We start from the raw sequence: 24,752 nt of genomic DNA, 5'->3' as shown, positions 1-24,752 counted from the left end.
CACAGCTTCTCTGGGCAACCTGTGCCAGGGCCTCAGCACCCTCACAGGGAAGAACTTCTGCCTAAGAGCTCATCTCAATCTCCCCTCTGTCAGGTTAAAGCCCCCACCTTGTCCTGTCCCTACAGGCCCTTGTTAAAAGCCCCTCTCCACATTTCTTTTAGGCATCTTATCATCAAGACAGTTTTGACTCTAGTCACTAAGCTGAAGAAGCCTTCATGAAAGCACTGGCATTCAGGGACAGTCCACAAGCCACTACACCACCTCTTCATTCTAAGAAGTAACTCTCTTTGTAGAAGTTCCCCTCCACACAACTGTGTTGGCTCCACACAACACAAAGGTAAATTTGGAAACACAAGTGCTTTTCAGGCTCACCTGCTGGTTGAAAAGATTCACTTAGCAGCAAAGCATTCCTTACATAAGGGAAAGCCAGCCACCAACAAAAAAGACAGTACACACTAATGCCTGAGGTATGCCACTTGCAGATAAACATTAAAAAGATATAGTAAGTCTTAAATAACAAGCTACAAATTCTTCCAATCAAAAGTTTTATTGACCTTCTTGGCAAACTAATTGAAATTTACGATCTTGGTCTCTCCTTCTTGCCCTTGTACAAGGCCAAGAGAGAAACATTGGCTACTTTGACAACCTTGAAGCGAACTCCAGGAATGTCACCAACAGCATGACCCTTCCGGCCGAAACCAGCAACCAGAACTTCATCATTCTCCTGCAATCAAAAACACATAGTTACAAAGCCATGAACATCAGACCAGTGCCTCCTTCTGGAATTGGTAACATTGAACTTGAGTGACTTTCTAAGGAAAAGGTGGAAATACTGAAGGCTGTCGGCAAATTTACATATATTAATGGCAATTATCTCCTTTGGTGTTTTGGAAACACAAGCCAAGACAACATTCTGGTCTTTTCATCTGTCCCTGCAGTTACAGCTTTTAAGATGCACAAGGTGCAGCATGGCACTACCCACCCGCTAGATCTATCAATTATGCGTTTTTATTGCGTATTCACTGTGACATGCGACTTCTTATAGATGACTTCTAGAAAGTTACTCACCTCAATGAAGTTCAGGCACCCATCATTGGGAACAAAAGCAGTTATCTTTTTGCCGTTCTTGATCAGCTGGACTCTGACACACTTCCTGATGGCAGAGTTGGGCTGTTTAGCTTCTACGCCACTAAAATGGATGTACATGGAAATATATTAACAAAGCATCCATATGACGAACCAGCAGACATTCATTACAAAAGTTACTGCATTAATCTGCACTAAATTCAAGTTGCATCTGTACTTCGAAACAAAAAAATACTAGATATTTAGGTCTGTAAATATATATTAAATACATTTATATACTTAACATATAAACCCCAATTCCTAAGCTAAGTAAAAATTTTAAATTAATCACATAAAGACACACACTAATACAGTAATTAAAAATCTGGAGGGGCAAATAAAAAAGGACAAGCATCTTTGAGCCCTGGCAATGTCCAAGTGAAGTTTATAAATTATTAAAGGAAAAAAAAAAAAAAAGACAAGTGGATGGGATCTTTGAGATCAGGCACACACACAAAATTCCACCCACACCTCTCCCCCCCCCCCCCAAATCCTAAACTGAAGCAAAATAAGGGCTTGGAACAGGACGAGCTTTAACGTCCCTTCCAAACCAGTCTGTGATTCTACAGTAAAAAATAACTTTAAACACAGCCACGTGGAACAAGTAAACCACGTTACAATCTAGCGCACATGCTAACAGAAACGTGTCACTACACAGGTAACATTAACAGTTTAGCGGCCGTTCTCGAAGCTCCCCCCCAAAAGGCCTCGCTGTCCGGACACATCGGTGGATGCTGCGTCGCTCTACTTACACCTTCTCCAGGACGATGCCCTTGGCGTGTGAGGCGCCGCCGAAGGGGTTGGCCTTCAGCGCCGTGCCCAAGTGCGCCTTCTTGTACTGCTTGTCGTGCCACTTCTGGTCGCGGCGGTGGCTGCGGAGCTTCCGGGCGGTGCGGAGACCTCGGCACTTCCCTGCAGAACAAGAGCGGAGAGGACTGAGTAGGCCGCCCCTCGCTTAACCCTAGCCAGGCCCGGCCACCCGGCGCTGCCTATGTGGGGACAGCCCTCCGCTAGGCCCTGCCGCGCCGTGCGGAGTAATGGCGGCGCGGCCGCACGGCCTAGCGTTACGGGGCGCGAGGCCCGCAGCCAGCAGCAGCTCGTGGGACAGGGAGGCAGAGTGCTGCGAGATCCTCCGCGGCCCCGCCACCGCGGCCCCCTCGCCCCACCGGTCCCGTCCCATCCCGGCCTGGCCTGGCCTGGCCGGCTGCCTCGCTCACCCATCCTTCCTCCTTGGCTGCCGAGCGCGAAAGAGACCTCCCCCCCACGCGGCGCTGACTAGTGAGGCCGTGAGGCCCCTACGCGGGCTGCCTGCGATTCGCCTGACGAAAATTTCCGCCAGGCACCGGGAGGGGCGACCCGGCCCGAGCCAGCGCTACCGTGTTGGGTTCCCGCAGCAGGCTGCGGGTGAGGCTCGTCCGGGCCTGACGCGGCTGTTCCGGGCGGTACCGACCTCGCTGTGGAGCGGGGCTGCAGTAAAGCGGCGGCGCAGCGCCCTGGGGAGCCGCGAGGGCCGGAGCACGCTGAGCCTGCGGCTGGCTGCACCAAACAGTGGCCTAACCAACCCAGTGGCCTCCTGTGATGGAGTTCCTGTGTCAGTGGACAAAGTAAGGACGATAGGTGTCTGTCTGGACTGGTGTAAAGCATTTGACAGAGCCCCTACCCAGCATACTTCTGTCTGTTCCGGAGAGATACGGATTTGATGGGTGGACTCTGGTGGATGAGGAGTTGGCTGGATGGTCACATCCAGAGGGTAGTGGTCAGTGTCTGGATGGACCAGTGACAATGACGTCCTTCAGGTTTTGGTACTGGGACCAACACTGTTTAATACGTGCATCAGTGACACAGACAGGGGGATTGAGTATGTCATCAGCACGTTGCAGGTGACACACAAGACCCACTGGGTCCACTTGCATTGAAAGAGCTGTAGATTAGTGACATGGCCAGGAACCAGCCCCACAGAGGGCTACAGGCTGGTGCATGGAAACAGGTTATTTCCTTTCGTTACATCAGTGCTTCCAAAATTAAACATTTGGTTTGCCGAGCAGATAAATCCACCCAGATCCTACAATTTATTTTAAAACTCCCGGTATAATCTGATCTCTGGCACTCCCTGTGGCATCTGATATCTCTTGTCCTGCAGAGCTGTGACACAGAAGCTTCAACTTGGAGAGTGAGCTACAGCACCCCGCAGTGTCCCGAGGGGCTCTTGGCCACCACAGTCCCCATGCAGCCCTGTCAGCTAGTGTGTGAGGTGCCTTTAGTGTTCCCTTGTGAGATGCTGGCAGCAGGGAGAACAACAAAAAGTAGGTTGAGTCCAAAACAGAGAATTAGGGCTTTGACTGTCTTGTCTGGTACCTCAGAACCTGTGGCTTTCTCTCACTTGAAAGGCAAGTGCTGTGTTGATTGTAAAATAAACCAGAACCCCTGGCTGCCACATTCTCCAGGGGAATGAAGACACACAAGTATTGGGACCTCCTCTACAGTGGTAGATCTACCATGTAATGGAGACTGCAGGTTTTTGTTTGTTTTGTTTTGTTTTGTTTTGTTTTGTTTTGTGGGGTTTGCTGCCCCTAAAGGTAGACCAAGAATCACAGAACCATAGAATCAGCTAGGATGGAAAGGACCTTTAAATCATGAAGTTCAACCATTTCCCCAGGATTACCAAGTTCACCACTAATCCAGGTCCCTGAGGGCCTCATCTACATGGTTTAAGAACACTTACAGGGAAAGAAGCTTCATTCTTGATCCAGTCTCCATCAAGAATGTTTGCAGTAGTGCCTGGAGTCTGTATGGAGATTTCTCAGGGTCAGATGGCGTTGTTTGGGCTTGTTAGGAAGGGTGCAAGAAGTATAAGGGAATCACAGAATCCCAGACTTGTTTGGGTTGAAAGGATCCTAAAGCTCACCCAGTTCCAACCCTCTGCCACGGGCAGGGACACCTTCCACTAGACCAGATTTCTCCAAGCCTTGTCCAGCCTGGCCTTGCACACTGCCAGGGATGGGGCAGCCACAGCTTCTCTGGGCAACCTGTGCCAGGGCCTCACCACCCTCACAGGAAACAACTTCTGCCTAAGAGCTCATCTCAGTCTCCCCTCTGCCAGGTTATAGCCATTCTGCCTTGTCCTGTCCATACAGGCCCTTGGCCAAAGCCCCTCTCCAGGTTTCTTGTAGCCCCTTAGGCTGCTCTAAGGTCTCCCCTTAAGGAGCCTTCTCTTCTTGAGGCTGACCCAGCCCAGCTCTCTCAGCCTGTCTCCAGAGCAGAGCTGCTCCAGCCCTTGCAGCACATCCGTGGCCTCCTCTGGACTCACTCCAACAGCTCCACGCCCCCCTTGTGCTGCTCCAGAGCTGGACTCAGGACTGCAGGAGGGGTTTTCCCCAGGGCACAACAGATTGGAGAATCCTCTCCCTCGACCTGCTGGAACCTCTTGTTTTGGTGCAGCCCAGCACACACATTAAAATGGCAAATATTTACTGTGTTCTTATTAGAATGAATTTCCCAGGCCACTTGCCTTGTCTTAGAAGCTGTGCTCCATCTGACATGATCTGTGGATCGGCAAGTACTCTAAAGATGAAGGCATGTCTAAATCCATGCATCTCCAGTCATGTGTCACCAGTGGCTGAAGTCTCCTAATGCTCAAATCTCCTCTTTAGGGAATTACAAGAGCACTGGTTTGGCTGAAGGAGCACCTGCATCACAGGGACAGCAAGGAGTCCTCGAGTTACATACAAAGAGTATAATCAGTGTCCCATTACAGGGACCTGTCCTGGTTCAGCAGTAGCAGTCATTTTTCTCCTTCTTTGTAGCTGGTGCAGTGCTGTGTTTTTGACTTTTAGCCTGGGAACAGCGCTGATAACACCGATGTTTTTAGTTACTGCTTAGTAATGTTTAGTCTGACCAAGGACTTTCTGAGTCTCATGCTTTGCCAGGGAGGAGGGCAAGTCAGGAGGAAGCAGAAACAGGACACCTGACCCAAACTAGCCAAAGAGGTATTCCATACCACAGCACGTCATGCCCAGTATATAAACTGGGGGCAGTTACCCAGAAGGGTTAGATCACTGCTCCAGTTGGCTGGGTGTCGGTCGGTGGGTGATGAGTGGTTGTATTCTCTTCCCTTGTTATTTCCCTTATCATTATTATTATTGGTGGCAGCAGTAGTGGTTTGTGTTATACCTTAGTTACTGGACTGTTCTTATCTCAACCTGTGGGAGTTAACGTTCTTTCGCTTCTCCTCCCTATCCCTCCAGGAATGGAGGGAGGGAGAAGGGGGAAGTGAGTGAGTGGCTGCGTGGTTCTGAGTTACCAGCTGAGCTTAAACTATGACAGTTCTTTGTGACACCCAACATGGGGCATGAAGGGTTGAGATAACAACAGATTTGACCAGAGTGTGTCTAATCATATGTGTGATAAGCATTCATTGTTTCAGATTAATAGTCACTGATTACAATGTTGATTTATTTGCTCTTGGAGTTGTGCTTGGTCTCAGAGTTTCAGCCATTCAGCATGTCCTATCTTACTTACAGCCAGTATTTGTTGTTTTAGTGTTTATCAGCTGGGGGGCTTGAGCTAAGGTTATTGTTTCAGTGTACTTCATGGTAATAACATGTAATACAACAGCCGCATTGATCATGAAACCGGGCTGTTATGCATCCTCAGTGTGGTCATCGGCTCTAAACTATGTGAGGCATATAATGAGAGTTTTTAACAATTACACATCTTTCTCTTTCCTTCCTGCAGGGGGTCAACCTATGGAGAATATATTCCCTCAGACCCTCTGCTCCCCCACCAGGCTGTTTACAGTGGGAGTAGATTCTGGAAAAGTTAAAGATCCTGAATATCCTTTCAATGCCCTTGAAAGCACCCTGCTCCTTTTGCTGGAAACCAGCTTGTTGCTGAATATGCTCTCTGTGTTTTGCCTGCGGTGTGACCACCCTCAGAATGCCTGATCTTGTCGGATCTGGAAAGTTAAGCAGGGTCCGGCTGAGGTCTTGTCTAGGGTTAAACAACTATTTAAGAATACTACCAAGAGATCTTCCCTGAGGCTGGACAGTCATGACTAGCAGGGTGTGTGGGATGGTATGAGCAAAGACTTAAGCCAGTTTGGAATTTCACTCCCGAACAAATGTATAATCCGAAAAAATTAGTACACTTAGATGAGGTATGCTGTTGTCTTGGCAATACCAGAGAGGGACAACTTGCTGCAATGTGCTGGGGCTTGTCCTAGGCCTATGGGGCCCTGTTCTGTAAGGAGCAGGAAAAAGATGTCCCTTGCTGGCAAAGTAACAGACAACACAGCTACTCAAACCCCAAGCACAGCAGCTACATCAACACCAGTGACAAGCGCAGCAGCTGCTCAAACCCTGACCATAACAGAAAATGCAGCTACTCCAGTTCCGAGCACAGCAGCTACACCAGCCCTAGTGACAAGCACAGCAGCAACTCAAACCCTGACTGCAACAGACAATGCAGCTACTTCAACTCCAAGCACAGTAGCTACACCAACCCTGACAACAGACACTGCGGCCACTCCAGCTTGGAGGGAGTTAGCTGGAAGGCCCAGATTGCTGCTCAGGTCGAGCTGGGTATCGATCGGTGGGTGGTGAGCGGTTGTATTCTCTCCCCTTGTTATTTCTCTTTATTATTATTGGTGGTAGCAGTAGTGGTTTGTGTTATACCTTAGTTACTGGGAGTTCTTATCTCAACCCGTGGGAGTTACATTCTTTTGATTCTCCTTCCCATTCCTCTGGGAGCAGGGGAGTGAGGGGAGAGTGAGTGAGCGGCTGCATGGTTCTGAGTTACCGACTGGCCTTAAACTATGACAGGATCCTCAACCAAACCATCCTGCTGGATCAGAGAGCAATTTGACTGATTTGTTCAGGTAAAGACACCAGCAGCATAAGCGGGACCCCTCAGCACATCTGCCCACTTTATCTGAATGTGTTATCCACTGACAGCAACTGCTGGTGTCCACGAAGGATTGACACTGACAGTTTATGGAATAACACTTTTTATTAATATAAAATTAATGAATTAATTAATAGGAAATTGTGAGAAAATAAGGTTTGGGATTGCCGGTGATAGGGACTTCAAAAACGAGCTTGAAGTGATATACAATAACATCTGGCATGAGTTAGTTATTAGATAGTGAGAGTACGATGAAGTTCTTACCCAATTGGCATCCCTATGGGGGAGAAGTCAGATTCAGCCTGTGGACTGATCCCAGAAGTTCTCTATCTGCTTTCCTCTCTCGTTCACATTTATACTTTCTTAGCTCTCAGGTGGAGCTTGGGTGACTCCAGTCACACATTCTTTTATTATTGATTGGTGTAAAAATCTCTCGCTTCTCATTTAAAGATACAGCCAATAAAAAATACAAAGCGCATGCTCGGCAAGGGGTGGTTGTACCTTGGAGGCGGTAACTCTGGGATGGAGGTGTGAGTTAGTGTTAGAACGAGATTCTAATGAGCAAGGCTCGCCTAAGGGAAGTGATTTGCCACAGTTGTTGGCTCAGCAATGGACATAGAATCATAGAATCTTCTCCTATATTTCCCATTTGACAGCTGCTGTGCGGCTTGTCAGCTGCACGGTACCATCAAGTTCCCAGTCCTGCAGGGAGTACAACAGAGCCTGGCCGCGGTGTCTCCACTCCGCTCCACCCTCCATTGCTGCTCTGGGATAGCAGGTTGTGTGGCCCAGGGAACAGTGGTGGAGCAGATTCCGTGTATCCCAGCTGTCCTGAAAGTGGCAACTGTATTTTGTCTGAAAAAGGTTTCTCTAGTACTGCAACTTCTGTTAGGCCCCAGCTTTCTCTGATCCCGCCCCCCACGACAGTGATTTTCCCACACTTGGTTGTCTCTACATTTCTTTATCTCATTTTTCAAGCTGGAATTCTCACATAAGTATCTGGATTCCTCCTTAAATTGGATAGGAGCAGTACTACTGAGGACAAGCTGTTTAGAGATTATTGAGATTAGTGAATACTCTCTGTATCACTGAAGGAGAAATGAATTCCGATTGTAAATCCCTTTTAATAGTTATGGTGCTAAAGCCCCTGTCTTTATCTTATGTCTGGAATGCAACACCCAGGAGCTCTAAGTCAGTGAAGCAGGGCTTACTGTGTGATCACATCAGCAGACAGCTGACGTTAGCTGCTGAGCAGGAAAGCCGTGGGAGCAGGAAAGCCATAGAGGTATTTGTGGACATAGATAGGTATATACATATATGAGCACCTGAATATTGGTGCCTGCTACCCACATCTCTTGAGGATGACCCATCTCACACAAAACCTGCCGTATTCACAGTGGTGTGAATGCGCCTCGGTCTCTTGGTCTGACAGTCTGAACCAGGGCACTGTAATTCTGTGGGCTTTTCACAGCTGTGGTCTGCTTAAGAGTTATCTGTAGGTATAAAACAATAGAGCTTGAAAGGAGGTCACATGCAAACGGAGTTAGTGCTGAAGAAAGGAATGCTTCCAAATCTTTGACTTCTGTAAAATGGAGATAATACTGTTACTCTGAAGGCGTTATAAGACTTCAAAATGCATGTAATTCTTTTTCTGGTTATATATGGAAGGAGAAATTTCAGAGTGGTTTGGAAGCCTTCACCTTTCGTTAAGGTTAGGGTTGAATACAGATAAGAAGTGCTCTTCAGTGTGATTTTATAACCTGGAGAGACCATCTAATTTTATTTCTTTTTCCCTTAGCAAGCAGCTCACATCCTGGTGTAATTTCCCCAGAATGTGTAAACTGGAATTCACAAGGAAGCTGGAAGGAGCCGTCAGTAGGTGTCTGCGTCAGGACAAATCCGAGCACACGAACGATTTCTCTGGTGGGTACCAGTGCAGTGATGGAGTGACGAATCCCGCCCTGGATTGGCTGGATCTGCTGCCAGTCATGCTGCCAGACAGAGTGTGGGTGCTGGACCAGAAGAGCAGATGTGCTGGGTCTGGTGGGTCTGGGTCTCTTCTCCATGGAAAGAAACGCTGCTCTTAGGATCCTCCTGCTTGTTTTGTACATGGGATTTGCAGTGTCTGAGGACGAAATGAATGGCAGGTCAGTAACTGAGTGTGTATCAAACTGTTGGTGGAGTGGAACACATGATTTAAATGTTGTAATTTGGTAATTTGTGCTGTGTGAGAGCAGATTTGATCACAGTTTAGGATGTCAGGACATGGTTTTAACTTTATTTTCAGGTTTGAAAACGCCTGGGGCTAATACAGAAATGAATTATTTTGAAGTGTACAGTACATTGAAAGTGTAACTATAAAATAATTTTATAAAAATGCTATAAATGGTTTGAAAATTAGTGTTTTATGGGCATCTGTCTTATATATAATTTCATTTTAATGACTCTCACACTGACCTGCAGTGGACTGTGTAAAAAAGGAGTTATAAATAGAGTAACAACAAGGGTGTGAAAACTTTCCAAGAAAGATAGGTGCTACAGTGTTATTCTTGTGTAGAATGGATATTTGAAGCATGAGTCCAATATTTTGAAAAAGTGTTTAACTTATAAAATTACTAGAGATTTGGATTTAACATTGTTTATAATACTGTTTCATTCTGTAATAATATATAAATAGGAAGCCCAAATTACAGCAGGGGAAAGAGGATTTTCTAGAGCCTAGCATTACAAAAGTGAAAACAGCCTAAACTGTATTAGTTGAATTGTGCCCCAAAGTCTCTAATAACACACAGATCAAATATGCTGATGAAAGTCACAGCTGGCAGTAAAATCTGTGCATTTAAGGCAAGACGGATATGTGGTGATTTGCTTAAGCTTGTATTAAGAGATCTAGTAGTCGCTTACTGATAAATACTGCAATATGTTTTCATTTAAATAGCTTACTTGCTGTTCTCCTCTGCTAGTTTTCAGATTTGTTAGTGTCTTCTTGATATAATTGCACTTTCCCACAATCAGGTCAGAATCCAAGAGAGTGCAAGCGGTGGAGCATTCATCACCTTTCATTAGAACTTAGTTTATAGTGCCTTTGAAAGTTTGCATGTTATTTTCCAATTAAAAGGTTCATAAATCAAGTGAAAGTAGTTCAGCAGCCAGTGAGGTAGTCTGCAGCTGGACAATGACAGTATTAAAGTGATCATTCTGAAGTAAGTGAAGTACTGCAGTAGAGTACACTCTGCCATCTGATGCAGTGTGTCAGGGCAGCAATATAAAGAGTAAAAGACAGTGTGAATGTGACATGTGAATGTGACAGTGAATATGGCTTCGTTTAACCTGCTGGCATGGAAACTCTTTGTGGCCTCTGCACCGAGCATTGATTGAGTGCACTTGATCACTGTTGAGTGCCAGGATTGCTCATGCCACTCATCTGAGTGGACTAAAGACTGCTCACGTGCAAGTCTTCAAGGGCTGGAGCCCATATGAACTTTTACAGGCAAAAAAAAGCACACTTGGTTGTGTTATGTAGATGGATAATGTAATCTGAAAAGAGGGAATTTGCACTTATTTATACTTCTAATCTTATTTAATTGGGGTTTACATAGTGATTAGTCATCCAAGCGCTTTGTATTAGGGCTAATCCAATTTCACGGTGGGTTCCTGACATTCTTGGGAGGTTAAATTCAACATACAACATATGTATCTGGATGTATTTGGGGTGGTTGTTTATGGATTGGTGTCCTGGGTTCAGCTGTAACAGTTATTTTTCTCTGTCCTAGTAGCTAGTGCAGTGCTGTCTTTGGGCTTTAGTCTGAGAACAATGCTGATAACACACCAACGTTTTAGGTTTTTGCTAAGTAATGGTTACCCTGATCAAGGACTTTTCAGTCTCGTGCTCTGCCAGTGAGGCGGGGAAGCTGGGAGGAAGCAAAGACAGGACACCTGACCCAAACTAGCCAAAGAGGTATTCCATACCACAGCACATCATGCCCAGTATATAAACTGGGAGCAGTCACCCCCAGTGACTCATCAACCTCAGTTCTCTCATCAACCAACACCCCCAAGTCCTTCTCCACAGAGCTGCTCTGAATCTCCTCCCAGTGTTTTATTCTGCACACTGCAGTATGGTGATTTCTGAACTGGAGTGATGGGCTATAAGCTTTAAACTATGTATACAGGGAGGAGCTAAAAGTATAATGAAGCATAATGGCATGGTTTAAGCCCAGCCGGTAACTGAGAAACACGCAGCTGCTCACTCACTCCCCCACCCTTTTCTCTCCCCCAACCCAGAGGCTGGGGAGGAGAATGGAAAGAATGTAACTCCCATGGGTTGATATAAGAACAGTCCAGTAACTGAGGTATAACGCAAACCACTACTGCTACCACCAATAATAATGATAAGGGAAATAACAGGGGAAGCGAATATAAAACTAAAAGGGGAAAAGAAACAATAAACACAAGTGTTGCACAATACTGTTGCTTGCCACCTGCTGACAAATACCCAGCCCAACCCTAGTAGTGATATGGACCTTCCGGGCAACTCCCCCACCACCAAAGTCTGGCCCTCAAGATCTTGAAGTCATGTAGTATGGCTTTTGATTTCATGAACTCTTGTTGAAACTGATCACTCTGATTTGTATATCATTCAGCAGCATAAAATGGAAGTGTTCAGATCTGTGGCCTTCTTGGAAAGTGCACCCTAAATGTAACTAAAATTAGTATAACTAAATAATTCACCTTTATTTCCTTGCGGCATGCCTCATACTTGCAGCTATTATCATGAAAAAATGCTCCAAAATTGCCTTTTCCAGCCTGAAGCCACAACTATCATGAAGAATGACTATAAAACAAAAATAAGATTCAGTCTAATAACACACCCGATGTTCCTAATCATTAAGCAGCCTAAGAGAGGGTTTTTTTCTGAGGAAAACCCCAAGGTTTAGTCCATTTTGGCTGTGTCTTTTGTAACCTATCTGTCAAAATGAGGATTATTTTACCCATTCTGAAGGCTGCTCACTGTTAATGTGGGACCTTCAAATGGAAGTCCATCACTAACCCTGCTGCCCAAGGGGCAGTGAGAAAAAGTGAGACCTGCTCTAAAAGTGCATAGCCTTCTGGAAATAACTGGGATTTAAGAGTTCCAGCTAAGGAGAAGGTTGGTCTTGCCCTCTGTAAATAAAACTGCCAGATTGCTTTTAAATAGTGTTACCAACATTGAACTTTTAAAGATCTTTTTATGGTTCTTTCAGCTCAGATCACAGTCACTGCTGCAGTGCTGTAGAGCGTAGCTGTCTTTTTGTGCTGCGTTAGGTTTTCTCTGCAGCCTGCCCGCTGCTTTATTGCCCCGGCTGCTGAAGGGACTGAGCAGCCTTCCAGTGGTCTGGAGCAAAGCTGCTCATCAGACCTGTGTTTGGCAGCAAAGTGAGAAGCTGGAGCATAGACTCCACTTTCATCTGTTGTGCCTTCTGGGTCTGAGGAGTTTGCGAGGGGACACAGGAGATCTATTTGTGGCTGCAGAGAGTGTCTGCGGAAGGGCATTCTAACCTGAGAGATGCTGATTGGAACCTGCTGCCCTTTTGAACTTCAAGTGTAAACAAGATTGCATGTGAAATAACAGCCTCTGCTGAGGCTGACAACCTTGCTGTGGGTTTCAGGCAGGCCACGTTGTGTCAGTGATAATTGATAATGGTCTGTGGTGAAACACACAGAAATAGAAAAGTACTGTTTGACACGGGTTGTGGGAACATAACCTTGAAAATAGGGGATTAACGCCACCTTTAGCAAAAGGGAGTCTTGTACCAGTAAACCTCTGTTCACATGCTGGCCACATGTGCGCTGATGTTGCAACTGCCAATTCTCCACTCCAGCCTGAGGGGGGATATAAGGACCTGTGCAGGGACAGATGGGTGAGAAGGCCAGATGCGCATCTTGATTCGGGGGACACCCTGATGACGCACTACCTACTGCTCCTCTGACCAGGCAACATGTTCCATCTCCTTCTCCTGCTCAGTGGTATGCCATACAACCAGGGGTTGGTATGTATGTAAACTGCTTCGCATTAACATATCTATATTTGCTTTGCACTAATAACTCAACGAATAGACTAGAGCATTTGATTGTTTACACTGTGTTTGGTACCCAGTCTTTGGGAATCCTACGAACCAGGAACCCATGTTCAGTGTGATCAAACTGCAAGGGCATGGCACCAAGCAGTACAGGCTCTGAACCATCCCACATTTCTCCTTTGGTAGTGTTACATTGTTCAGATTTGTATTCATCTGCCATTAAGGATGCCACATGGGAAATTAGGATGGGATAACCCCTGCAAGACATGCAAATGGGTGACACGGATCCCCCTACCCAAGGGGGTCTATTGAGGAGTGGGTTCACTCAGCTGTGCAAGGCCTCCGCAGCAAGGCCAAGGCTTGATTCTTCACTTCAAATACCTTGTGGTACACTTTACGCATGAATGCTGAAAGCTGCTTTTATTTGTCTTTATATGCTGGTGTATAACTTTTCAAGTATTTGAGCTTTGTGTATGACTTTGCAAGTATTTTGCTTCTGTAGTGGGTTAGAAACGCGGTAAGAAACAAGGAAAGAAGAGGGAGGTGTACTTCTATGTGAAGCGCCTGTGCAGCAGGTCTGGCCCCACAATAGCTTTCAGCCTGGAAAGCACTGTGTGTGGGCAGAGTCTACAGAGTCTCTGTGGGATGATCATCAGCTGTGAGTGCTGGTGTGTTCACCTGCTAGGGAATGCTGGGGGCAGAGTTGAGAAGCGGACATGTGTCATCAGATCAGTAGGTAGTTCACTGTAGGGGGCTGGAAGTGTTCCTGTAACTCAGGGAGTGGAGTATGGTCCTAAGGGAGACCTTTGTTTCTTGGACTTTGATCTTGTAGGTCTTTGGGTGATTTATGTGAATCTGCTGGGCTTGACTCTCTAGTTCAGGAAAGCAGATCATACATGAGTTGCAGACTTATCTCTAAGTTATACCAAAGAATATCAAAGGCTGAAAATGTCGTGAGCCTGTGGTTGTCAACTTGAGATGTGCTTCCCTTGTGCCCCATGTTGCAGCTTCATGGGATTTGGGATTGCTATGAACCATTCAGGAGCTGTCTTGAAAAGGCTGTAAATCTGGGATGAAGGCATACTAGCCCAGTGCATTTGCTCTATCCTGGAAGAATTCAGTGTGTTGCTTCTGACCCTCACTGGGAGCTGAAGATGGTGCAGAACTGTCCTTGTGTTCCCTTGCTTGTGGGCTGGAACTGGTTCAGTCTTTAACCCGAAGCTGATGTCCCATGAATAGGACAAGGGAGGTAATGAAGCCTTTAGTCAATATGGTAGGGATATGGGAATGCCTGTCAGGGCTGATCCACCTAAGTGGTTTCTGAAAATGAGGCATTTTTATCCTGGGTACACTGGCTTTTGGATTAATTTGTCCTATTCTTCTGACATTTGCCAGCCAAGGATCTGAGTTATGTTTTGAATATTTTATTGAACAGGAGCTTTCCCCAGTAAACTTGCTGCATACTTTAAATACAGATGCTGTACAATAAATGTTTTTCTCCTCTTTTCCAGTTCACATGTGTTTTCAGATCAAGATTCTCTGCAAAGAAATGGTAAGGCTTTCAGTGGGCTGAATGCCTAGATACTGGTTCTGCTAGTGCGGCTGTAAAAGATCTTCATTCCCAGATATTGCTTCTGTTGGCATTAGTGACTCTCCTGACAAATGTTTTGTTAAAGCCTATGCATTTTTAAAAAATACTCTTTTAAGGGTTTACCTGGTTAAAATAATGTTACTGACTGACTCTCAGATACAGTGAGAAGAAAGTACAAGAAAGAAATTGTTATTTTGTTTGGTTGTTTATTTTTTTTAACCAAATGAAAACAGTTAAGTGTTTGAAGGATGGAGCATTGAGAGTGTGCATGAAATGAAGTGTCATCTATGAAACTCTACCTTCCTGGCAAGCAGTCGGGCTATCAGATTGTCAGTTTCCTGTCTCTGGCCAGTGCAGGGAAAGAAATTCCCACCCATAATTAACACGCTTTGGCCATGCAGTTCAATACACACCCTTTGTCAATAGTTGGCTGTAAGAAGAGAGATGAAGCTTTTGTAAAGTGTATTTGGGGTGAATAAATACATATATTGGCAGAATCCTTTCATTTCTGAGCACTGAAGTTCTTCCCAGTAGGGGTGGCAACATGATCAATGAAAAGAAGAGGAACCCTGCTGTACAAGTAAACTAGAAGGTGCATGTATTGAAGCACCAATCCAAATATTTTCCACAACAGAATCAGGTATTTTGAAAAGCACGTTTTTGTGCAGAGGTAATTATTATTTACATACACCTGGGTTGGAGCAATCCCAGGCACAGCTACAGATTGGGCAAGGAAGAGATTCAGAGCGGCCCTGCGGAGAAGGACTTGGGGGTGCTGGTCGATGAGAAAATGAACATGGGCCGGCAGTGTGCGCTCGCAGCCCAGAAAGCCAACCGTATCCTGGGCTGCATCAAAAGGAGAGGGATCAGCAGGTCCAAGGAGGTGATCCTGCTCCTCTACTCTGCTCTTGTGAGACCTCACCTGGAGTATTGTGTGCAGTTCTGGTGTCCTCAACATAAAAAGGACATGGAACTGCTGGAACAAGTCCAGAGGAGGGCCACGAGGATGGTCAGGGGACTGGAGCACCTCCTGTATGAAGATAGGTTGAGGAAGTTGGGGCTGTTCAGCCTGGAGAAGAGAAGGCTGCATGGAGATCTCATAGCAGCCTTCTGGTATCTGAAGGGAGCCTATAGGGATGCTGGGGAGGGACTCTTCTTCAGGGACTGTAGTGACAAGACAAGGGGTAATGGGTTAAAACTTAAACAGGGGAAGTTTAGATTAGATATAAGGAGGAAATTCTTTCCAGTTAGGGTGGTGAGGCACTGGAATGGGTTGCCCAGGGGGGTTGTGAGTGCTCCATCCCTGGCGGTGTTCAAGGCCAGGTTGGACGAAGCCTTGTGTGGGATGGTTTAGTGTGAGGTGTCCCTGCCCATGGCAGGGGGTTTGGAACTAGATGATCTTGAGGTCCTTTCCAAACCTAACTATTCTATGATTCTATGATTCTACATAGGAACCTGCAAGATTCTGCTTTTACAAATGTTTGGATTTTTTTTGTACAGTAATAACACATTTTCTTCTGCAGGTCGACATTATGACGGTGGTGTGAAGCCAAAACTTAATGTAAATCAAATATCAGTTACACAGGTAATGCTTGAAGGGCTGGATCTGTAAACTTTTTTTCATAGCACATTAGTTTAATTTACATTATTGAATTAAATAATGCATTGTTTACAAGAAATAGCCAAGAAAACTGCCCCAGTCATTGTGATATGGTGCTGAATCACAACCTGCTGTACAAGACTTCTGCTTTTCAGAGAAGCCGTCTGAGACTTCAGTTGGTGTTGCTGGTGTTGAGTGGCAGTGAGTTTTGGCACAGGGTCTTACCAAAGGAACCAAATCATATCATACATATTCTGTACAATGCTGTTTGATTGCTGTGGCCAGTATTTTGCTTATATCACTTGGTACTGAAAGAACAGATGAAGCAAAACTGTGGATTGTTCGAATTGAGTGGGAGTTTTTCCTGAGTCCAGCCAGTAATCTTGTCAGAAACAGAGCACAAAAGGCTTCCTTACCAGAAACCCTGTAAGTGATACAATCTCATGTAAATAATCTGCTGATCAAATCTGTCTCATCTGTGCATCTGAGAAGACAGTTTTATTGTTTATACAAATGATAGTCTAGTCAATGTTTCGTCAGGTTTTCTGACCATGCATGATCTTACCTTGCTTTCAGCTTGTTGCTGTAAGTACTTCTAATTTAATCATAAAGCAGCCTTTGCCATACGTAAAGGGGTCTTTCAGGGTTTGAGTGGGGAGACATGATTCCCTAAACCGAACGCAAAAAGAAATCTCTCTTTAAGTCAAGACAAAGCTTTGGGGCTTAACTACTTGCCTTCTGGAGCCTGGTAAGATGCTGTTTATGATTGGGACTGAGAGTACATCTCTTGTTTGTGCATGATTTGTGCTTGCTTAATCATATGACATGCAGACATTGTATATGTTATCAGATTTGGGTAGGACATATACGTAGATGGAAAAAAGCTGGTGTCTGGAAAGCTCAGTTTAAAATATGGAAATGGTTAAATTTTGAAGTCCTTTCTAAGCCCTAACTTACTGTCTCAAAATGTGTTGTGTGACAGCCAGATTGGCCTTGTTTGGCAATGAAATGTGGCTTAGAAGAAATAGTATTTCTCTAGTGTCTACAAATAACATAGAAGCTGCTATCCCCAGGTTTTAATCTTGCAAATGACTGGTTTTTTGAGCGTTGTTTTCTGCAGCAGGCATTTTTCCCGATTTGAAAGCCATTAGGAGCCAAACCCTGTGCAAATAGGTATAGACTTGGATATTTTCTTTCATCTGGGCAGCTGCCCAGTGTGCTTTCTGTGTGCTCTGCTGTGTCCTTGGCCCAAGCTAAATCCTCTTTAATGTGTTGAGATAATTTCTACAGGTGTTGTAGAGAGTCCTTTGCCGAGGTAAGCACCTTATGATTCTGGCTTTGCTTCAACTTTTTATATTTGGCAGCTGTAGGTGTGCTGGGTGAGATGAGAGCATGATAAGAATGCGTTTTACGCCAGTGATACTACCCTAGTAATAAATATAACTTCTGCTGGCTCTCTGGCAGTTGTGCTGGAGCTGGAGGTCTGTAGAGTGACATTCTTGTGATGGGAAGGGGTTAGACAGAGATTTCTCTGCTTTCCCAGTTTATTACTACTGCAGCTGAGAACGGGCTCCACAGATGCTCTCCAAGTGCTGGCCTCATTTATTTATTATATTGGTAGGATGGAGAGTAACTCCTGAAATATACATCTTCTGATACTGATCTTTTATGTGGTCAATTCAGGTTTTCAGCTACAACTTGAGCAGGAAAGGACAGTGGGAAAGAGCAGCCACGCACAGCCATTACAGCCCTCTCAACATCACGGTTAATGGCATCCCCTGCATTCTGTTCTGGGCCAAGAGAATCATGATTAAGTTTGAAAACCACACACAGCTGGATTTGACAGAGAAGACTTTTGGTGTCCATGCAACAGTGGATATTGGAGAGTCAAACTGCAGTGAAGACAATGCAGTGTAAGGTGGCATTGTACTCTGCCAGGGAAACTAGTACCAGATAATAAGTCTAGTAAATACATACTGAAGGTTAACAGACATTGTATTATATGGTGTAGAGCCCCAATGGCAAGCTCCTTCCTATAGTGTCCTGACATTGCAGGAAACAGGGCAGCATGGGTTATATGCTTTCAGACCAGTCTTTCATGGGACACTTAGACACACATAGCTGCCTTCATCTCTTACAGTCAATTCTTCTCACAAATCAATTTTGCTGTTACTGCTTATGAAGCTGAAGCTGTTGATCTTTTTAGTCTGTAGCTGGTTTACATAGGTGCTTAGTAGGTGGAGTGGTGGATTGGATGCTGAATATAGGGTCTTAGGGGCTGGCTGCGCATGACTACTTATCCACTCAGGATATGTGCCAGCAATAATGTAAACCATTGGTACAAGACACAGATGTGTATTTAGAAACAGGTGACCCCATGTCTCAGTAGTGCCAATAGCTGCTGAAGCCAAAGAGTCAATTCACTAGAGGTTTGCATGTGACCTGAAGAGTCGTCAAACCTCTGAACTCTACAATGTAGTCTGTTGTGATTTTCTCCAGGATGAACAGCATTTAGCAGCTTTGCTCCTGCTAAACCTGAGGGAGAGCTATGTATTAACCTAACTGGATTCAAAATTCTCCAATCCCATGGCTATAATAGAAGGTCATGTACTCATTTTTATTTCCTTTGGCATGTACCTGACCACTTCTCTCCCTCCATATGGTGTGCTGGCTGGCTTCATGTGTAATGACATGTCATTGATTGCATTCTGCTGGGTAAGACTCTAAAAATTAGGAAGCGGGTACCTCGCTGGGCATGTGCTGAACATGAGCATTGGATCTACTCCATAAACATGTTTAAGTATGTAATGATACACAACAATAAAAATAACATGACCAAACCCAGCAGTTTCCTTTAGCTCCTGTACAACATTTCACCTCTGCGTCTAAAGATGTTTCTGTAGAAAGTGCTCTAGTAATGCACATCTGTGAAATCTGAAATCAGATGTCATCTGTGTTTTTTTCATGCTCTGGTATTTAAAAAGGTGAGAATAATGTGCTTCTTAACAATTTCTAGTGATGTACAGAGGTGATGCATGACTTGAGATACATGCCATGGCTTGAGAAAGAGAACACAGATCAAACGAACCTAATTGTTAGCCGATGCTGGAAGCAGCAGGATTGAGTTGTGTTGAAAGTTGAATATGCAGTTCTGTTCTTTCTGAATAGTCTAGGCCTCATTCACATTAAAAGGTGAACTACTGGAATTCATAGGTGGAAGATTTAATCCTTTCAGTTTTTCTCCCATTGACTTCAAAAGTATACTGAGCAAAAGGCTCCATCTGTAACTATGCTTCATCTTTTGTGCTGCTTTCAAGATCTCTGAAGTTTTTATCTAGCCTCACGATACTTGCTTTTTGACCTAGGCTTTCTCTGAACTTTGGTGACATTGGCAATCTAAAGGGACTTGTTATTCGGTAAGTTTATATGATATAGAAAATACTAGATAATCTCATGTTAATGTACATTGTTATGCAGTTGCTCGAGGAGTTTGTTTCAGAACTTGGGTAAGCAAAATAATGTGATAGAAACTGGTGATTGTATAATTGAGACCCCTACCTTGAACAGGTCTGCCATTTGCCTGCCCTGTTTTATTAATGCATTTCTTCTTCTGTTTTGACTTTTCTATTCATGAGAATCATTCGGGTCATCTCTTTTGTACAGAATCTTCCCACATCTGAGATTTTTGCTAAACCTTGTGAATTAGCCACTTTTTGTCTGGAAATCTTGCTGGAAGAGCTGATAGTGAGAGCCACTCAAGCATCAGACTATGACCTATTTTATGTTTGCTTCTTGGTGATAGAAGAAAACAGCATTTCTTGATAGACAGTTTTATGTATCTTGGATGGAAGTACAAGACCAATGTTGCATGTAGATTTTTCTCTATCTTTTAGGAAGAACTCTTCGTATTTCTTCTCACTCTGAGGGAAAGCAGCAAACTAACTCCTTCAGCTGCAAGAAGCAACAACCTCAAATCACTTTCCACACTCCATAGAAGGAGCTAGAGCTTTATAGTGATATATTTATACATGTATATATACACAAAATATATATACACACAGTCTAATAAGGTTGTTCAGCTTGTGAATTTAATAGTGCATCTCTTATTCAGACTTCTAATTTTTCTTCCCATACAATATTTCAGATTCTTATTAACAACCAGCTATTACCAGCTGTCTGTTCAGAACCAGTTCAGCTTACACAGACTGCAGCTTCTTTACAACCATTCCATACAAGCAACGTTTAATGCAACCAGAATATATGCACCAGCAAGTTACTCCTACCACTGTGAACATGTGAGCAGCTTGCAGAGATATGATGCACTTCTCATACCCAGCTCTGCAAATGATCTTTCAAAGCTTTGGGAAGTCACTTTTATTGATTTCCAGGTAATGTAATGGAAATAAGCCAAGTGGATCCCATAGGTAGGTTGGTGGGAAATTTTGCTGCCAAGAAAAGATGATGACTTTCCATGTACAGTTTACATGATCTCCAGGGAACGTGAAATATAAATGAAGACTTCAATTATTATAGTTAACCTTCCTGTCAAAGGAAATGAAGGGCTTTGTAGATACTCTGTAGTCTTTTGCCTGCATTTCCTCTTGGTGTGGGGAGTGAATTTAACTTTTGGTGTTCTGTCTATCTGAACTGGGCTCTTAAACCCAGCATCAATAACAGCATAAGTCACCAGGTATGGCGCTCATTTCACTTAGCCTTCAGTGCCTAGTGATTTTAACCTTGCGCCCTGATTATAGTCACCCCAAACTGCCTTTAAAGCTAGTGGATAATTCCGCTGACTCATCTTAAGTGCTTATTTTAGGATGAGGTTAATCACCTTCTGAAAGTGCCTGTTTTATTGTGTTTGACAGTAAGGGAGCCTGAGATGACTGGACTGGGATGTGTTGCTTTTTGATTCCTAAGTAACAGGGCATGAAGAACTGAGAAGAGGATTGAGGGGGGAAGGTGATCCCCTTTCTTCACCATGTGATAAATGCCCATGGACTGATTTAGTGGAGCAGTCAGTCAGTTCCCTGAATGCCAATGTGGTGAACCTCATGTTAGAACTGAAGCCACAAGTCAAACTTACTGGTATTGACCATAAGTTGAGTGAAACTTCATGTGGTTTAGCTGGTTTACTAACATATACCATACTTGGATCTGGTGAGAAAAATCCAGTATTAGGATAGGCAATTGAAAATATTTCTTTATTTGCCACATTGAATTTTATGCAGTTTGAAATAGAGACTCTGGGGAGTATCAACAAATGATGCTGGAAATGAACCCATTAACTTGAAAGTTACTACACTTAGAATTAAATATTACAGGGCTATTAAGAGTGATCATTGAAGACTTTGTTCAAAACACAAGTGCAAATCCTCTGGGCTGCAGAGGGATGGGGATTAGAATAGCTGGCAGTTTCTAGACTTACCTGGATAAACTGAACATTAACTCCAGCTAGCACTAATACAATTTTGCAATATGCAAGTGTTAAGTTAAAAATTCTTACTGCCATCAGAAGCAAATCCATAAATTTGTTTGTAGCTAAGATGCAATTATTTTATTTAACATGAGCCCTTTTGCTCTCTTTGTAGATTCAAGGCTTTAACATTCAAGAAGGACACTTTGGCTATGCAAAAGACTGTGCATCCTTTTTCTCTCCAGCAATACTTATGGGATTGGTTATGTCGCTCATCCTGCTGCTGGTTCTTGCCTACGGTCTTCATATGTTGAACCACCTGAAGTCTCTTGACAGGCACTATGAATGCAAAGCTTCTCCTGCCTATTTTCCACAGATGAAAGACAGTGACATGGGAGATGAGAAAGAGCCACTGAGAAGCAGTGGAAATGAGTCCTATGAACTCAGATACCAAAAGCTCTGTAAAATCTACATTTAGCAGTGCACATTTATCTGTCACAGTGAAACAAATGGTGTTTTCTTCTGCTGGCACTATTGTATGTAGTTTGTTCATATTTTTCACCAACTGATGAATGAAGTAGCTAACAGACTGTTCAGCTGGTTACTGTCTGATATTTACTGATACCCATCTCAAAGATGCCTTGGGAAACGAGAGAAAAAAAAAAATCCATTGTGAGTAAGAGTTATGGGGCTTTATCCGTCTAGTACAGAACCAAAATATGTATCTTTCTGTCCAGCTTACCAAATCTTGAAGACAGAAGAACCTGTAATGGAGACTTTGAAATTGAATAAAGGTACAAAAAGAAAAAACAAAACAAACACCCCTCCCCCCAAAAAAAACCTTAAAAAAATCTCTTGTCTTATTCTTTCAGAAAGCAATATTTTTTTTTTCTGGATTTGTATTTGCTACATCCACCCTGCTCTGTGTCCTGACAAAATAACACCCATTCCTTTCTCAGTGTATGTTTTACTTTTATTTTCCAAATTCTGTCCTCTCTCTTTGTCTTCATAAACTCCTTTCCCTCGTTTGGAGTCTTCGGAGCCATATAAGTAGTGTTATTATCCACTACATTGATGAAATAGTGGTGGCTCCAGTATAGCAGCATCTTGATACTCTCCTCTGTCTAAGCTGGTGGCTTACTGTAAGGTTCTAGTGGGAGAACAGTAGACATCTTGTCAAAGGCTTATCCTTAACTTCCTGGCTCAACCCTGCACTAAAAGGTGGATTATGAGCATTATACCCTGTAATTCTAGGTTAATTTCTTTTCTATCAAATCCCATCAATCTCCTTTGGGAATTTTACCTGAATGGAGATAACCAGTGCTGTAGCTGAAGACATATATAAACAAAACAGTGGAAGCTCCCTAGCAGTGAAAAATACAATTTTCACTCTTTTTTCTGAGCATTTAAGGTACTGTCTTCCCATTCACCCTTTGTTCTGTTAGAGTCAAAGTTTGGTAACTCCAAATTAGCCTGTAATTCAGCCCTAACTCCTAGCAAGGAAGGACACAGTAATGTACTACCTGTAATGCTTTCAGGTCACAAGTAATACAAACCCATTGTTCTTGTCTGTCAAGAACAAGAATTTCTGAAATTCAGATAATGGATCTAATTAGTTGTCTGTGGTCTTTGTAAACTGTTCTGCAGTGGGAGTTTGTTCGCCTGTTGTAAACGAAACACTGGAGAACATCCCTGGTCAGCCCCTGCTTGTGTGCTGACACAAGAGCTCTGGAAAATAAACAACGTAGGCAGCTTTTAAGTCTTTCATCAGGAGGTGAAGTCTGGTCTAAGCTTTACAGCCCATCACACTGAAGTAAAAAAACTGGTGAAGGAATCTGGGCAGTAACATGTTTTGAGCCTATCTTGTAGCCGCAGTGCTCGTGCACCTTCATTGTGGTTTCTCATAGCCAATAGGATTTCATTTAAATAATTTGTTTTCATGTGCCAGCCTTGTGTATTTCTATCAGATTAGTGTCCATTCTTATCAAATGCCCCAGTTGCTTTTAAACTGCCCAAAGGCAGTCTAGGTAGGAATGTCAGTTTTATTCTGGAAAAACTGTATGAGAGCCTGGGTTTACGTACTTTTACCAGGTGGGCAGCTGGACCGTGTGCACTGGGGCAGCCACTGTGGCTTGGGGAGATGCACAGAAACATAGGAAGTTCATGCTCTGTGCAAACGGGATGAGACTCTGCCTGGCATCCTACTACCGTTTTCTAGGTCCCTTGAGTTACCAACCAGGAGACAGGGGAGAAGTGAACTCGGGAGAGAAGTAAAAATGATTGTGAGACTGAAGACCCCTTAATTCCCTGCACAGGTGAAATCTGCTGCCACCCCATTTCTGCCTTGCCTCGTCAGTCCTAGATTTTTGCTCTGCCACAGAAACTGTTTAACTGCACATGTTGGATCTGCCTTTAGGAAAAACCCAAACAAGGCATATACTGCCTTATAGTGGCTTTACTTGACTGTGTATGACACTTCAGTCTGTTGAGCCAGATACAGTCAGATAGAGCAACCTGGTCTAGTGGAAGGTGCCCCTGCCCATGGCAGGGGATTGGAACTGGATGAGCTTTAAGGCCTGTTCCAACCCAAACCAGTCTGTGGTTCTATCATTCTCAGCTGGCATGTAATTAATTTTAGATGATGTACGTGCTGCTTTGCTCTATTTATTCTTGCCACTTGTGTCCGCATACTCATTTAAAACACAGGAATCTGACTGAAATACCGGGAACGCCAGTGGGGTTCTCTCCAGGGATTTAGTAGGCTTTGGATCTGGCACAAGTGGGTCAGAACAGCGGTCTGTTACACCGCCCCCCCCCCCCCCCCCCCCCATAAGCCGTGGATAACAAGGGAGTCTGGGATTAGACAAAACCTAGGGTGACCCCCGCAGGCTGTGCTGTGCCATGCCGTACATCTGAGGACAGGGCTGCCTGACCTCCCATGGGGGCACAGCCTGTGCCCTCCAGCAGGAAGAGGAGCCTCTCGCTCTGTGTTTGCTGGGGAACTTAATTTTTCTCTCTGCCCATCTCGCTCTCTCTGTAATTGTCCAGATTGGTTTCTTG

General features: G+C 44.2%; 2 protein-coding genes across 2 annotated transcripts; one reads left to right on the top strand and one right to left on the bottom strand.

Moving 5' to 3' along the window:
* Window positions 1-528: 528 nt before the first annotated feature.
* On the bottom strand, window positions 529-2,448 carry RPS23 (ribosomal protein S23). Its single transcript, XM_065661214.1, has 4 exons — window positions 2,343-2,448; window positions 1,878-2,037; window positions 1,069-1,189; window positions 529-724 (listed from the first exon to the last, which is right to left on the bottom strand). The coding sequence occupies exons 1-4, from the start codon at window positions 2,344-2,346 to the stop codon at window positions 578-580; spliced, it is 432 nt and encodes a 143-aa protein (XP_065517286.1). The 5' UTR covers window positions 2,347-2,448; the 3' UTR covers window positions 529-577.
* Window positions 2,449-9,017: 6,569 nt separating this feature from the next.
* LOC136004602 (V-type proton ATPase subunit S1-like protein) lies at window positions 9,018-22,632 on the top strand. Its single transcript, XM_065661212.1, has 7 exons — window positions 9,018-9,173; window positions 14,597-14,637; window positions 16,200-16,261; window positions 17,960-18,189; window positions 19,642-19,692; window positions 20,421-20,664; window positions 21,868-22,632. Exons 1-7 carry the CDS (start codon window positions 9,091-9,093, stop codon window positions 22,168-22,170), a joined length of 1,014 nt encoding a protein of 337 aa, XP_065517284.1. The 5' UTR covers window positions 9,018-9,090; the 3' UTR covers window positions 22,171-22,632.
* Window positions 22,633-24,752: the final 2,120 nt, after the last annotated feature.

Source organism: Lathamus discolor, chromosome Z (assembly GCF_037157495.1).
Source record: "Lathamus discolor isolate bLatDis1 chromosome Z, bLatDis1.hap1, whole genome shotgun sequence".
Taxonomy (NCBI): Eukaryota; Metazoa; Chordata; class Aves; order Psittaciformes; family Psittacidae; genus Lathamus; species Lathamus discolor.
The sequence above is the reverse complement of the archived record's forward strand: the minus strand, read 5'-3'. Positions and strand labels throughout refer to the sequence as shown.

Excerpts from the sequence above, each read along its gene's own strand:
- RPS23 (XM_065661214.1), bottom strand. Across the intron at positions 1,190-1,877 it reads GGCATCGTCCTGGAGAAGGT|TGGCGTAGAAGCTAAACAGC; the intron begins GTAAGTAGAGCG and ends CATCCATTTTAG. Across the intron at positions 725-1,068 it reads GGTGCCTGAACTTCATTGAG|GAGAATGATGAAGTTCTGGT; the intron begins GTGAGTAACTTT and ends TTTTGATTGCAG.
- LOC136004602 (XM_065661212.1), top strand. The coding sequence starts at position 9,091 with ATGGAAAGAAACGCTGCTCTTAGGATCCTCCTGCTTGTTTTGTACATG. Across the intron at positions 16,262-17,959 it reads ATCAAATATCAGTTACACAG|GTTTTCAGCTACAACTTGAG; the intron begins GTAATGCTTGAA and ends TGGTCAATTCAG. Across the intron at positions 19,693-20,420 it reads CTAAAGGGACTTGTTATTCG|ATTCTTATTAACAACCAGCT; the intron begins GTAAGTTTATAT and ends ACAATATTTCAG.